The sequence below is a fragment of the Engystomops pustulosus genome, chromosome 4 (assembly GCF_040894005.1).
Source record: "Engystomops pustulosus chromosome 4, aEngPut4.maternal, whole genome shotgun sequence".
Classification (NCBI taxonomy): Eukaryota; Metazoa; Chordata; class Amphibia; order Anura; family Leptodactylidae; genus Engystomops; species Engystomops pustulosus.
This window is the reverse complement of record NC_092414.1, coordinates 119,665,975-119,681,678: the sequence shown is the minus strand read 5'-3', so window position 1 is coordinate 119,681,678 and position 15,704 is coordinate 119,665,975. Positions and strand designations below refer to the sequence as shown.

The 15,704-nt window shown below is 39.7% G+C and overlaps 1 protein-coding gene across 4 annotated transcripts in view; it reads right to left on the bottom strand.

Annotated features, from left to right (window-relative positions):
• The window catches only part of PHTF2 (putative homeodomain transcription factor 2), a 59,324-nt gene that overhangs the window by 42,185 nt on the left and 1,435 nt on the right, over positions 1-15,704 (bottom strand). For 2 of the 4 annotated variants that reach the window (XM_072147239.1, XM_072147236.1), the window contains exon 2: positions 1,790-1,860. In XM_072147239.1, coding sequence (XP_072003340.1) covers positions 1,790-1,834 — 45 coding nt within the window. In that variant the 5' untranslated portion in view covers positions 1,835-1,860. Of the gene's footprint in view, positions 1-1,789; positions 1,861-9,268; positions 9,292-9,695; positions 9,786-15,704 lie in introns of those variants that run through there. The other 2 variants (XM_072147237.1, XM_072147238.1) reach the window with 2 other exon arrangements.

Below are 15,704 nucleotides of genomic sequence, written 5' to 3'. Positions count from 1 at the left end.
CTGCAGCCTTGACATAAGCCGTTCATTAGTCTAGATTACACAGAAACTGAGTCACTCTGCATGGTGTTCTGAAAAGTGCACAAGGACAAAATGCGCTCCTCCTCTGAAGAGTTCAACATGTAGGGACATTTTTCCTGGAATAACTCAATAGACTATTGGCTTTTTTTCTGTATAAGAAGATTGTAAATGGATTTATGATCCAGTTTGAAAACACCCTTAGGCCAGTTGCCCATGAGAGGGTTCAGTATGAAAAAATTGTTCCTTGTGCAGGTGGGAGTTCCCAGACCAAACTTTGTATCTCTGGACTTATCTCAGCATGTCTGTGCGGTCCAGTGATACATAGTTCGGTTCAGGAAACACCTCCTTTGCATGAAGCGTTTTTTCTTAAAACAAGCTCGCTCTTGGACAACTGGTCGACATACACCGATTTTACTGGAAAGAGCAATACTCAACACAAGATATTGAAGAATTGTGTATATGATCTACTTAGGCTCCCTTAAAGGGGTATTCCCACGGAGACAAGTTTCTTATAGGTACTCGGCATGACAAAATAACACATTCTCTGTTCACTGTTATAAGTGCAAACTGTCTCTATGAGTCTTGTTCTACCTTTTCATCTTCACCCAGACATCTGAAAACCACTTTTAATTTCGAAAAATATAAAGCAAATACAAACAAAGTAAAAATAAATTCTGGTCAATTTCATGAAAAGGGAAGCATTAGAATACACTGCATATATTTCATCAAATATTGTTCATACTTTTATATATACCCTTAACACCAACAATATATATTAAACAGATTGTTGGGACCGTTGCAGCCAGGACAGTGACCTGTGCACATCTACACCATTAACTGGTTGGCACAGGAGAAAAGGCGGCAAGGAGCGGAGTGCGGTTAATGGACATATGTGCACAAAATTATTATTTCATCCAAATATGAACAATAAGTTTTGCTTTGGACTTTTAAAGAATGGAAAGTGGCTATCTAGGAGATTTTCCCGGAAAACATTAGCATATTTTATGTTACAAAACATATTTAGTTAATCGACCTTGTCTAATGAAAGCTGTGGAGAGGTTCTGCTGCAGTCACTTCTCTGAGCCTTGTGTAATGTAATGAGGGAGCAGAAATTAGGCTGATTACCTGAAGCCCCATTCCTCTTCAGCACCTCTGCCGCTGGGAAAGCATGCTATGCTTATTCATACACTAATCTAATGCGGAATGATGGGTTCACTAATTAAATACCTAACAGGCATCACAATCACAACAGGAGCTACAGCAATACCTTTACTAAGCATGATATGCTACATAATGATTACTTCTGTATAGTTAAAGAAAGTGTAAAAATCCATCTAACACAGTAAGCTATGTACATTTATCCAAATTGTGATTTCTACTACTGCTCTGTGGTTTGCTCCCAAACACAGTACAAAAACTATAGGTATACCCTCAATCATGTCTCGCAAAAATGTCTAGCTAAAGAAAAACTAATTCGAAATAAATGAAATTACACAGAATTGTTAAAAGGTAGGGGAATTCAACGGACTTTATCTTTATTACTTTAGCCTAGCCATTATAAAAGTAAATATCTATATAAAATGTAAAATTAATATGAATGAAAGAATGATATTCAAAAGAAAGGTATAGCTAACAGTATAGAAAAAAAAAACAAAATAAACAAGCAAAAAGAGGGGGAAAAGTCAGATATAAATACGGTAAAAACATTTAAAACCATGTGAAAAAAAATATTTTTGTACACAGAACTACTTAGAGAATGGATAATTCTTACCTTTTTCTGGTACCAAACTATAGCATCGGTTACTTTGGACGCCATTTATTCTACACATTTGACATCTTAGGCTGTAAGAAGAAAGACAGAGAGACATTTACTTCCACTCTCCCGTGATCGCAGAGTGCTCTGATGATGTATGTATAAATAGTTCAGTTACCTGTACACCAATGGGTGTGTACCAGGACTTATATTACACCCTCCCTCATTACTATTTTACAAATGTGTCTCCAAGCTTGTTGCAACATGCTAATTATACTGCCTTAAATAGTTACTGGCCTTGTCAGCTTCATATTTTTTGTTGAAAAAAAAAAAAAAAGAAACTGGTTTCATGTCATATATCATCAAAATTACAGAAACAAAAAGATTTAAATAAAAAAAAAAAAATGAAAATAGTACGGATTTAAATTATTTATTTTCAAAGGTTTTCTGTTGTTGGAGAATATTGGATAGCCATGTTCCCCAATCTATTAGGTCTTGAGGTTTACAGTTTCAAATGGAGGCAGCCCCAAACAAGACCGTGAGCCGCAGGCTTCTTTTGTATAATACAGCAGACACCTGCCATACATCCTTGAAGCAGAACTAAACTGTTGAATATAAACTTTGTAATATACTTTGTTAAAGAATATACCGTATATACTCGAGTATAAGCCGACCCAAGTATAAGCCGAGGCCCCTAATTTTACCACAAAAACCTGGTAAAACCTATATTTTTTTTACTCAAGTATTAGCCATGTGTGTGGGTTTTCAGCACATTTTTTGTGCTGAAAAACTAGGCTTATACTCGAGTATATATGGTATGTCTGTGGTCTTTTTCTCTCTGTCTTTCTTATGTGGGCAGTTTCTGTAGTTCAGTTTTCTCTCTTTTTATACCATTGAAAGCCAGAGATAAAGAAGCCAGGTAAAGTATTTAATGACTTAAAGGGGTTGTCAGATGGTATGTGGTTCCATGTGGTTTTGGAACTCATAATAGATTTGAATAAAACTCCTGACATTGTACTCCCATGGTAACAGGCACTACTACCCCCATCTTTAATAGATATGATACTTCCAATATAAGTGCATTGCTACCTTATTTTTGAATGGATGTGCTAAATGTAGCTGAAGACACAGTTTATTTGTGAGCCAAGGTCTCCTGAACATGATTTTAGCCAGATATCTCTGTGTGATTATAATGATGTTACTGCCCTACTTGTGAGTGACTGAGGGATGGAGGACACCCTATCATTAGTATTACATGTTGCTATGTTCTAGCCCTCTTCAGAGAGCTGGCAGCCACCTGCCTTATTGTCTGAGCCATTATTTCTCTAGTACAAGTAGCAACATGTGCTGATGAGGTCACAGAAAGATCTCCCATCCAATAACAAGGCATGCCCAAGACGTCCAATACAGAACAATGTAAACAGCAGTCTAAAATATGAGGGGCAAAATAAATTATGTGATTTCTGTAAGTTGTACAAATATACAGCTCAAACAACTAATGATAGAAATACACCACATAATTATATAAACACCATCACAACAATATGACTAAGGCCACATACAAAGAGCTTCTTACTGGAGAGGATCCTGAGTCACCAGTCTCACATGTCTACAACATGACAGCTGGCAGCTCTGCCTTTGTTCCACCTATAAACATTGCTTACACAGAGGATTTTATGCAAGACACTTCTGTTGTCAACAACAGCAAAAATGGAAACGTAATGGTATCTAATAAAAACCACAGTAAATAAAATGTATATTTATATGGAATGTAATCCATATAAAGAAAAGATACCCGAAATAGAAAACAATTATGAGTAATAGTGAACATTATGGTTTGAGGTTTGCAGGGTCTGACAAGACTGCTCAACTTTTAGGGCCGCACCAATAACTACAGTACAGCACAAAATGCCGACGCAGAAGTTAGAAATACCATCCCTGTAACCATAGACTGCAATCAGGGCAGGTAAAAAAAAGTGATCACCTCAGAACAAACCACTAGCCGTATGTTGTCAGACTGGTTAACACTTTCCAGTTCATATTTCTTCTATGACCCAGCATGGTGGCATCATCCAGAAAATCCTTTTTAAAGTGATGTATATAATGGGAGTCCTGTGCAGAGCGGCATCATAACCGTCTCTGTTGTGATTGCCATCATTCACCGAATTTTGCAAAGGGGAGATTCTGAGCCAGGGAGAGCTTGACTTAATTGTTCAAGTCTCCACCTCTGTGAATTTATAAACCCTAATTTACACCTCATTTCAAACTTGATTTTCTGGATGTTGCCACCACTCTGGGCCATAAAGGAAACCTGAACTGGAAGGTGTTAAAGGGAACCTGTCACCAACCAACGATTTTATTGTTATCACATGTTCCAAAAGCCCATAACATGATAAAAGCATATGTGCTTTTGTCATGTTGGTGGGATGTGTAGACCAGATAATATAGGCATTATACTAAAGTACCTGGCTCTCTTCCAAAGTTCCCCTAAAGCCCTGGGGATGGGATTCAAATTCAAAAAATGTCTGCTCTTGGATCACAGTAGCCCACACGCCAAATTCCATCCACTCCATGACGTCAGCTAACCCCTGCTAGCATTGCCGGCGCTTGTGCAGTGAGCTGTATCTCCCTGACATGCGCGGTGAGAGCCTCGTCTCCAGCAAGATACAGCTCACTGCACAAGCACCGGCAATGTGTATAAACCTGCATCCTGATAATCTAACCACATTTTCAGCTCAAAGAACTAGATGGATCATGAAGTGTCTGCTTAGAGAGAGTCCCCGTCCACACTCTGGAATTTTACACTGACAATCACTGAGTGATGGGAGCTAAAAGATCAATAAAACTGAATAAAATTGTGAAGTAAAAAGTTGAAAATGATCTTTATTGCGTTAGCATCACTAGAGGATTGAAGTCTGAGAATATTCTTTCATGGGAAAACCTCTTTAAGCTTTTGCCAACAAACCAGCAGTTGATTATAAGGTCAATTTCTGCTGACAGGTTCCTTTTAACAATGGATTAAAGGAGTATGCTCTGTCTCCAGTGTTTTAAGGCCAAGCTGGAGGACACCAGTTCAGTTTTCATAAGAGCACCTTCTTGTTCTACAACTAGAGGCAGCAGAAACCAGCTGGTCAGTGGGAGAAGGACACCCTACCACTTTTATAGAGGACCTTAAAAGAGAAAAAACATACCGACCACTCTGCTGTGCAGATTCTCTAGTCTCTTCCTATTCTCTGGTAAAGCTGTTGGTTTGTAGCAGGATTGAGCACTCCCCTTAACATACTCTCCTAGTGCCTGCTTTCCTACAACATATCTGATTTTCTTGTACCAGATGACACAGATGACCTGTCAACACCTTTTTCATAAAAATTGATATCCACAGGATCCCATAGAGCCCTAATAGCACAATAGCACCCTTCTTTTCCAAAAAAAAACTCAACTCAGAATCCAGTAAAATGAACTTTTATTCTCTACCTGGTATCCAGGTAGACGAGTCCAACAGGCGTGGCCTCCATTGCCGAGTGGAGGGTCCTCCCACAGTTAGTCAGCCAGCTGGAAGACGTTGATGAGTTGGTGGCTGACTTCTTGCGCCTGCACACTTCGCCCCTGTTATCTGTCATGCGCAGTGAGCGTCTGAACAAGTTTGCATCCTCTCCCTACTCACTGCTTCGCAACAATGCGCAGGAAACTGCTCCAACATTCACTGCGCATGACAGATAACAGGAGCGAAGACGTAGGCTCGGGACTTCGCCCAGTCGGTCAGATGACATTGATGAGGAGGAGGTGGTGGCTAACTGTGGGAGGACAGGAGGAGACCCTGGACTAACAGAGGACAAGGAACACATACACTTAGATACAGACCAAGGGTGGACACCATCTTGTCATGTGTCCTCTGTTATTCCTCTGGGTAATGTGCAATACTTGTTCTGAGGACTATACCTTCTAAACCTCTATACAGGTTACTGTGATGTATTTATTATGTATAATTAGTTATTTGACCATTGGTGGACTTTTTCTGTCTATGTTGTCTTTATAAATGGATTTTTTTTTACTTAACCCCTTCGCGTCTATGCCATTTTAGACCTTCAGGACCAGGCCTGATTTTTTAAATTTGCCCTGTGTCATTATAGGTGGTTATAACTTTGTGACGCTTTAACATATCCAGGGGATTTTGAGATTGTTTTACCGTCACACATTGTACTTCAAAGTAATAGAAAAATTTTGATGATATCTTTTGTGTTTAGTTATGAATAAAATTGAAATTTGGCTAAAATTTCTGAAAATTTTTCATTTTCAAAGTTCAAAATTTTCTGCTTTTCAGGCAGATAGTCATAGCACCCAAGTAACTTTATAACTAACATTTCCCGAATGTCTGCTTTATATTGGCGCAGGGTTTTATGCATCTTCTCTCTTTTCTAGGTTGTTAGGAGGTTCAGAATTTTGGGTGCAATTTTTCTCATTTTTATGAAAATCGCCAAAACCCTTATTTAGAGGCACATGCTCAGGTCTAAGTGACTTTGAGAGGCCTAAACAGCAGTAAAACCCCATGTATCACGCCATTTTAGAAACTACACCCCTCAATGTGTAAAAAATCAACTTTAAGAAGTATGTTAACCCTTTAGATGCTTCACAGTGGTTAAAACAAAATGGAGGTCTAATTTACAAGCTGTCATTTTTTTTAGACAATATATTAATTTTGGCCAAAAATTAAACCGTCACAAAGTATTAAATGACAAAAAACTCCACAAAGTTTGATACCCAATTTCTCCCGAGTATAAGGATGCCCCATATGTGGTGGTGACTGCTGTACGGCCGCACGGCCGGGCATAGAAGGGAAGCTGCGCCATTCAGAACAGATCTGCAATGTCACATCTTACAGGCTATAAAATGTTTATTTTTTTGTAATTTGGACATATGGGGGATTATTTTTTTTGTGGATGAAATCCACTTTTCAGGGACATCATTTACGGTGGGGCTCAATAGCCAATAATCAGATTTTATTAACTCTTTCTTGGTGGTGGTTAAAAAAATCAATTCTTGTTTATGGTTTTTAGCATTTTTTTCGCCGGACGTTCACCATACCATAAAAATAATGTGTTATATTTATTCTACGGGTCATCACGATTACAGCGATACCCCATTTATATGGCTTTTTTATGGTTAACTTGTTTTGCAGAATATAGAACTAATTTTGTGAGAAATTTGCTTGTTTTTGCTTGCCGTGTAACAATGGGCAGAACATTTATATTTTTTGGTTTACAGAGTTGGTTTATAGCTTATTTTTTGCGGGACAAGCTGTACTTATTCTTGGTATCATGTCGGGGTAAATTTTACTTTTTGATTACTTTTTATGCGCTTTTTATGAGGTCAGATGTGAAAATTTCATAATTTTTGCAAGTTTTTTTGTGTTTTTTTTTACGCCGTTCACCGTACGGGTTCAGTGACGATTTTATTCTATTGTACGGGTTGTAACGGACGTTGTGATGCCCAATATGTTGTGGTTTTTTTTGTGATTTTCACTTTTTTATGTTTTATTGTATTATTGCATGGGATGGGACTTCAAGGGACTTTTATTCTTTTTTAATAATTTTTTTTAATTGCACTTTTTTTTTTTTTAACTTTTTTTTACTGTTTTATTTTGTCCCAGGGTGGGACATGAACAAGTGATCATTTGATCACTTGTTCATTGTAATATACTGCAATACTAATGTATTGCAGCATATTACATAGTCAGCCTATGCATTCTGCATAGGCTGATATCAGCACTGTTAGGATCGTGCTGTAAGCACGATCCTAACAGGCTTCTAGTGAAGGCAACCCTGGGGGCCTTATCGGGCTTCAGGGTTGCCATGGCAACGATCGGCACCTCCGTGCCATGCACGGAGGGTGCCGATCGTCGCGGCGATTCACTATAGACGCTGCGGTCACAATGACCGCGGCGTCTATAGGGTTAAACAGCCGGGATCGCTATAGTCGCGATCCTGGCTGTTACTGCGGGATCCCGGCTACCGCGTACCGCCGGGATCCCGCGGCGATCGCCCGGGCTCAGCTTCTGAGCCCGGGTGATCGCCATGACGTGATACTACGTCAAGGTGCGGGAACGACCCGCATCCTATGACGTAGTATCACGTCAGGGTGCGGGAAGGGGTTAATTTAATACAATGTTATTTTATGCTTTCTACATTTAGATTTTTGTTTCCTTTTTTATTTCATTTTGGGAACTATTTAATGTAGGGGGGGTACATTGTGTCTGTGTCCCCTATTATTTGTATTGTGTTTAGTTTTCTCTAGTTGCAAAATTTATAATACCGAAACGTTTATTGTCATTGAATACACCTTCCCAATTCCACTTATGTAAATTATTCAGCCTCTTAGCTACAAGCTCCACATTCGCCGGTGTGGGTGTGTCTAAGATGCACAAGCTATGGTCTCATTGGTCAGCAGCACATGTCTTGCCCCGATTGCAGTTCTTTTTAGAGGTGGAAACCATGGTTGTTATGGGCCAAAAATGGTCCCAAATGGGGACCGAGAGGCAAAGTACTTTGAGAAAAGATTCCCAGGGACAACTGGAGCTCAGAATGACGGTTACCCATTAAATTATCATTAGTATCCTCTACCCATCCCATTATTATTTCCTATACCTTCCATGTTTTATTTTTCAGAAGTACATTTTGATAATGAAGATAACCAGGGTAAAAAATGTCAGGGTTGGATTTTATCAAGATAAACTGCACCCATATCACAATGCCTACATGTTATAGAGAAAGCTGTGGGATCTACAAGTCCCAGGGTCAACATCTGCAAAGAGTTTGTATGTTCTCTACGTGTTTGTGTGGGTTTCCTCCGGGTACTCTGGTTTCCTCCCACACTCCAAAACTTACTGTTAGGTTGATTAGATTGTGAGCCCCATGGAGACAGGGATTGATTTGGCAGGCTCTGTGCAGCACTACAGAATCTGTGTGCGCTATATAAAGAATTATTATTTAAGGGCCTTATTGTTTCCCATGTAGCTAAAATTGGTTGCTTCTACTTAACTCCCTTGCACTTGTTTATCCTCCGGCAGGGGTTATTCAGGCAGACTGGCCATATTGTGTTTTCTCTGAAAATAAAGATCGGTAATAAGCAGCATGACTTATAAGGGTTTACATAATGTCTATTGGTAAAAAAGAAGGGTCCAGGTCTATAATCTGCCCCGGAGCCCTTATGTAATAGTTACTCATCGTTACTCAGAGACAACAAAGAAACCCCTAGCAGCGCTGACAAATCGGAGGCATAGCCTGCACAGCAAACAGAAATTTCCCTATACTGGAGGGTTTATGATTCATTGTACAGAAATCTTGTGCACAGCTACAATCTGCTCCCCCTGATAAACATCGCACTGTAAAATAAGGCTTTTCAGTGTATCCAGTCTCCTAAAACAAGTCCTTACAGCGTGGACTTCATCTGGATGATCTAACAAAACTCCAAAAGGCATTACAGTAAAACCCAGGCACTTACCAGAAAACAACGTCTTGAGCAGCAACTTGTAAAAACGCAGAAGGTGCAGGTTCTATAGCAGGAGCCAGATAACATTACAGACACACATAGACTGTAAGGTCACATGCACTTGGCAGCCTTCTGTCAGCCAGAGATCACTCTCATAGTGTTTATCCCAGTCACACAGCAATGCCTATAGATGATCAGCCATATACAGCACAACTCTGCAGGGTCACACAACTACAATAGATTATTTTCCAATCAGGACATCAGAAAATTGATGCCACTCTAAAGAGTGTAAATCTGGCACATGCCAGAGTATCAGTGTTGGCTCAATGGGGTAATACAAGTTCCTTTTTTAACGCTCACACAATATAAAAATAGGTTTTTCTCCATGGGACAAGGAAACCCCCGGCCCTCTTGCTACCTTGTACGGCAGCCCCCTTACCATCAAGCATAACTTTCAGGAAGCCAAATGACATGATGCTGGATTAAAGCCAGACCAGTATATCTGTTCAAGAAGTAACAGATTCCCAACTGTAGAAAGCACTGTTTTGACATGAATGCATCTCTTCAGTACAGCGTAGGGAGATGGTTTAGCTGAGTGAGAGGCTGTCTTGTAGTTGTGGAGAGACTTTATAGCCATTGGTGCTCCACTAGGGGATTCTGAGAAATATTCAAAAAGGGTTTTCTAGATGGGACAAGGAAAACTCCCCCTCTTGCGACATTGTAAGGCAGCCCCTAAATATCAAGCATGGCTTTCAAGCAGCCTAATGACATGATGAGGAATTAAAGCCAGACCAGTATATCTGTTCCAGAAGGAACAGACTCCCCACTGTAGACAGCCCTGTTTTGACATGAATGCATCTCTTCAGTACAGTACAGGTGTGTGGAGACTTATATTTATTGATGCTCTACTAGGGGATTCTGGGAAATATTCAACTAAGTTTTTCTAGATGGGACAAGGAAAACCATGCCTCTTTTCTCACACAAGACGGACACATTCCTTTGCATTAGATGCAACCGAATGGGATGGTTCATGCACTGGTACAATATGTGCCTTGCTGATTTCTGACTTTACATTTTAAAACAAAAGCTAATGGGTTATTCCGGGACCAAACAACCAACCTGTAGGTCAGCTTGCAGGGGGAGCTTTACGGTACATTCAGACGCCCGTCTATGGGGACGTATATGCAATGGCGACAGTTCTGAGCCGTACACCGTGAAAAGATAGAGCCTGCTCTATCTTTTTACAAGTGTGCGGCAGTGCGCCGCTGTTTCCTATGGATGGGTCACATCCTCTTCCTCTCCAGGACACGACGGGCATACTGCCGTGTGAATGCACCCTTAGTAGAAGTATTTGGATAAAATTTGGAATAAAATATTGCAGACTCTTATCTACTAGCTCAACATGGGGAGCTACCTGCTATATGTACAATCCATGTGACGCCTAATGGGTGGAGATATGATCATTACAATGAATAGGTAAGTTGGAGAAACCTCCCGCTTGTCACCTAGGCTCAGATTTAACCTGTTCTGATTTTTGAAAGTTGTACAAAAAGTACAAAAAGTATAAATCTGCAGTAAATGGATACCTCTGTAAAGCCACCATTAGATGGTCCTAGGCAAAGATGACATGCTGCAAGTGTACACTGGGGTACAGCTTGGCAGCATGTTAGTATTAGTGAATGTGTCCCAGTGTACATTATCTATATTATTAGGATGTTAACTTTCTATTAAGTCTTTATCAATGGAATACAAATAACTCCTTCAAGTGATTGCATGATAGAAATGATTTGCAGGTAGGAGCAGAGCATTTATTTGCTCCTTTTTAGTTTAAGATCCATTAGATGCAAGTTTCATTACTAACAGTTTTATGAAGATGAAAGAAGTGAAGCAGAAAATTCCCTGAAGAAACACCAAGTATAGTAATACTGTTCTAGTCAACGGATTACAACCACAGACATCAACTTGTGTCTCCTGTACTGCTATAAAGCAATGTGTGTCTGTTAATATTCCCCTGCAGAGGAAACACTGTACAGTTCTGGCTATTTTTGGATGTATGAACTCAGTCTTGAAGTTCTTGGATACTTAACTGTTTTTCCTTTCTGGTTAAACTAGCAGGAGAACTGGGCAAGCAAACACATGTAAGCAAAATTGGAATAATACACAACATTCAACAGTTTTCATGTTAGGTTTTTATAGGTCTGATGGGGTTTTTTTTGCAGTTTTTAAACAACAAAATTAAAGGCAATAGGAACAAATAACACAAAGATGATGAAAGCAGTCTAACCGAGCTATAACACAAATTACAGGCTTTCTCTGGGTTACATACAAGATAGGGTTTGTTGGTTTGTTCTTAAGTTGAATTTGTATGTAAGTCGGAACTGTATACTTTATCATTGTAATCCCAGCCAGAACTATTTTGGTCTCAGTGACAATTGGATTTTAAAAATGTTGGGTTGTCATTAGAACCAGGATTAACACTAAATCTTCATTACAGACACCCGTGATAACTGTTATAGCTGTTTATTGTAGCCTAGGACTAAAGTACAGTAAATTACCAATATCCAAAGGTCCGTTTGTAACTAGGGGTCGTATGTAAGTAGAGTGTTCTTAAGTAGGGGACCGCCTGTATATTTAATAAAATTATGAATTTACTTTTGGATTTATGTTATGTAACATTTCTACCCCAGCTTTACACACAATACAGGAGGCTGAAGGTGACGTTTAGTTGACATGACAGGATATGTGGTGGCAAGTGAGATAAATTAGAGAAAGATGCCAACCTGCTCCCTCAGTACTTCCCACCTCCCACTGTAATCTATGAAAAAGGAGCAGAGGCAGTATCAGCACACTGCAACAGCCTGTGAATATGAAGAACGGAGGGGCTCTGGTAACACCCCACCCCCATTCTGGCTCATTTGTACATTGATTTTAGAAGGAAGCAGGACATGGATAATGAATATTAAAATATTACTACAGTTATGGTGCATGGATCTAAGAGTAAGTTTTTCTGGTTTACCATGCTTGATTTTGATGATAGATTTCCTTTAACCCTTTAAGGACTCTTTCATTTTTGCAATTCTGTTTTTTACTTCCCTTATTAAAAGGGTGGGACAAATTGTCCTTTTTAGTGGCACCATTTAAAGGGGATTTCCCACTAAACAAGTTAGGCCATAACCACAGGATAGGGCCTAACTTGCTGATCTACCCCAGTTGAAGCCCTAGTCGCTCCCAGAGAAGACCAGAGCGCAGCTCTCAGAGATCTCCGTCAGCCCTATAGAGATGAATGGAACAATCTGAGATCTCCGGTCATCTCTGGGAGCGACAAGGGGTCCAACTGGGGTACTGGGGTCCCATCACTGAGACGACCCCCAATCAACAAATTGGTTTGTAGAAAACCCCTTCAATATTCTTTGCAGTGTACTGGAAAGCTGCAAAAAAACACAAATAAATATTATATATGACTTGATGGTGTTATAAAAACAATATACCCCCTCTTCCGGTGCTCCTGTTCACCCGCAGTGCCATCAGTCACCATGGGGTCTCTGTTTGTTTGCCATCTTGTCCACTGCCGCACACCTGCTAAAGCAATCAGAGACCCGCTAGAGATGGACAGCATGAGGTGAGTGTAAGTGTTTTTTTTGTTTTTATAGCCCCTCCAGACATATATAACATTTTTAATCCCAAATAACCCCTTTAAGCTCTACTTAAACTGAGAATGTAACAGAAAGCCCAGATGTTTTATTTGTATTAGAAAAGTGGGATTAAATAAATACATAAGGGCTCTAATGCATCAATCTGAGATCATGGTGCAGTGCTTGGATATTTCCATATTCAGCCATGAATATGTATTCAGTCAATACAGTAGGGCCAAATCTATTGGGGTCTGTCTCTTCTAACTTTCCACAGTTCTACTAGAAGGAAAGTATTGCCCCTTCCTCTTTTCAGTATATCTCTATCTCAGTCATATTGGTTGGTGAATGCAATAGGTTTTAGGTCTGGACAATGACCTCGCTATTATAACATATGCTTTAATCTATGGTGGTAGCTTCGGCTATATGTTTAGGGTCATTGTTTTCTTACACTACATTGGAAAATTAGGAAAATGCTATACTTTACTGTTTACTATTATAATGTTTCATTAACATTAGACAAATGCCAGATTCACATAAACAAACCAAGGAGATGTTTGCCCTGTACGCCTGACCTTTGTGTTTGTCAGTGACTAATAATAGCCACAGATGGTAGCCAGACAGAAAATGGTAAAAGATTACAGAAATGTCTAGTCATCACTTCTGCATGACGGTGGACAGTTTCTCAATACAGGTCCATAGAGAGCATGTGAATGGACATTTAAATGCTTCAGTCCATTTTGCAGATAGCCCTTCCTCTTGACACCCTCCCCCTTCTCCATACACAATGGGGGAGCACATATGTGTTGTCAATGTGAGACAGAAGTAAGCTGCCAGCATTCAGCTCTGGGGAGGGCTTATCATTCATGAGATCAAATGATTCGATATATTGAAATTAATGATGCCTAATCCTTCTCTCCTATGACTTCTGCATTCAGGGGAAGGGTCTAAAAACAATCATACAAGTTTGATGGTTGAGCAGTCCCAATACTATCTGTACTTCTATAAAGTTTCCACATTGCATTAGGAATGTTTTTGTGCTCCCACCTCCAAATAAGGTGCAATTGTGTGTACATAGAATCTGTTTGATTAAGGTTCCCCACTTCTATAGCACATAAAACAAAAACAGCAAAGCAACAAAATATTTGAAATTTATACTTCAGACTGATCAAGATACCTGAAAAAGATTTTGTCATCATACAGGTATATTCACACTAGAAATGTCAACGGCCTTCACATCCATACATCCTGGATTGTTCCTGCCCCAAACCCCATATATGGGTGGGATTTATGCAGCTATATCAGATGGAGGGCTTGTCATTGGAGAGACTGGCTAAATTCTCTGAGCCTATGCCCAGTTTTACATTATCAGACTAATGACAGGATAGCTAACAAATAACAATTGCTGCTGGCAAAGGCAAAATGTAGTCACCATCCAAAAACAATCGCCGTATAGATACTATTCAGGGACAGCCTTTACCTAGCTTCAGTACATATCACGCTTATTCTCATGTATACCACAATATGTGCACAGTCCATAGTACTGTGATTACTAACAAATACTGCTCCCCCTCCCCTCTCACAGCATGCAGTTTCATGGACACAAAGAGAAGCTGCACTGAGACTGCATCCTCCTCTTCCTCGCCGTCTGTCTCTACGCACTAGAGGACTTTCGTCTAGGTCCTGTTGATCAGATTCAGCTAAATGGTAAAGTAAATGGCAGATCAGTTGGTACTACAGGGCAATAAAATGTAGTATAACAAACAACCTGATAGCCTAATAAGAATTACAAGGCACAGCGGTCCAGTGTGTCCTAATACACACGTCAGGGGAGATTTATCAGAAATCAATTAATACTCAATGCTCAGTTTTCATTTTCCTACAGCAGTTCATAAAATGAAAGCTGAGCTCTGATTGGTTGTTCATAAGTAATTAGAACAGTTTTGGTCTCAGTCACTTCTGATAAATCTTCTTCATTGGTGATTTGGTGGAGTGTATACTTCCAATGCATACAGTCCTTATTGTCTTCTGGGCGACTCTTCATATGCTGGCGCTAGATAGCATTTACACTAGCTGACAGATTCTGGACAAAGTTGTGGGCAGTTCAGCAAATCATTCCCCAAGGCAGGGATACCAAGTGCAATGGCCTGTTCTCATACCTCAGAGACTCAGCTGGTACCACTGGAACAGACTCATTACATCTGCAGAGAAATGTGTATGTAAGTTGGAACTGTATATTTCATAAGTTAACCCCAGACAATTTTTTGGTGACAATTGGATTTTAAAAATGTTGGGTTGTCGTAAGAACCAGAATTAACAATAAAGCTTATTTGCAGACACCTTTTATAACTCCTACAGCTGATTATTACAGCCTAGGGCTAAAGTACAGTGAATTACCAACATCCAGAGGTCTGTTTGTAATTAGGGGTCGTCTGCAAGTCGGGTGTTCTTAAAGTCAGTGGACAAACATGTGATGCAGTCTTATGACTAAAGCAGAGTTGCTTCAATACAGAGGTCCTGAGATGGAAACCCCCTCTGTACAGTAACAGAAATGACTGCTTAGTATGGCAACCCTCTATATGTATAGAAATGGACTGAAGAGCCCTCTCTACAGTAACAGAAATATGGTCAGTTAGGAACCTGCTCTACGGAGTTTAAAGCTGTCACATATATGTTCCAGTGCAGCTACCATTAATTAACTTTGGAAAGTGACTGATGCCCCATTGTATCAGAATGTACAAATGCACAGGTTTATAATTATATGTGTAATAAATAATGGGCCCATTCCATGAATTAGATATTAAGTACATTAGTGAGTT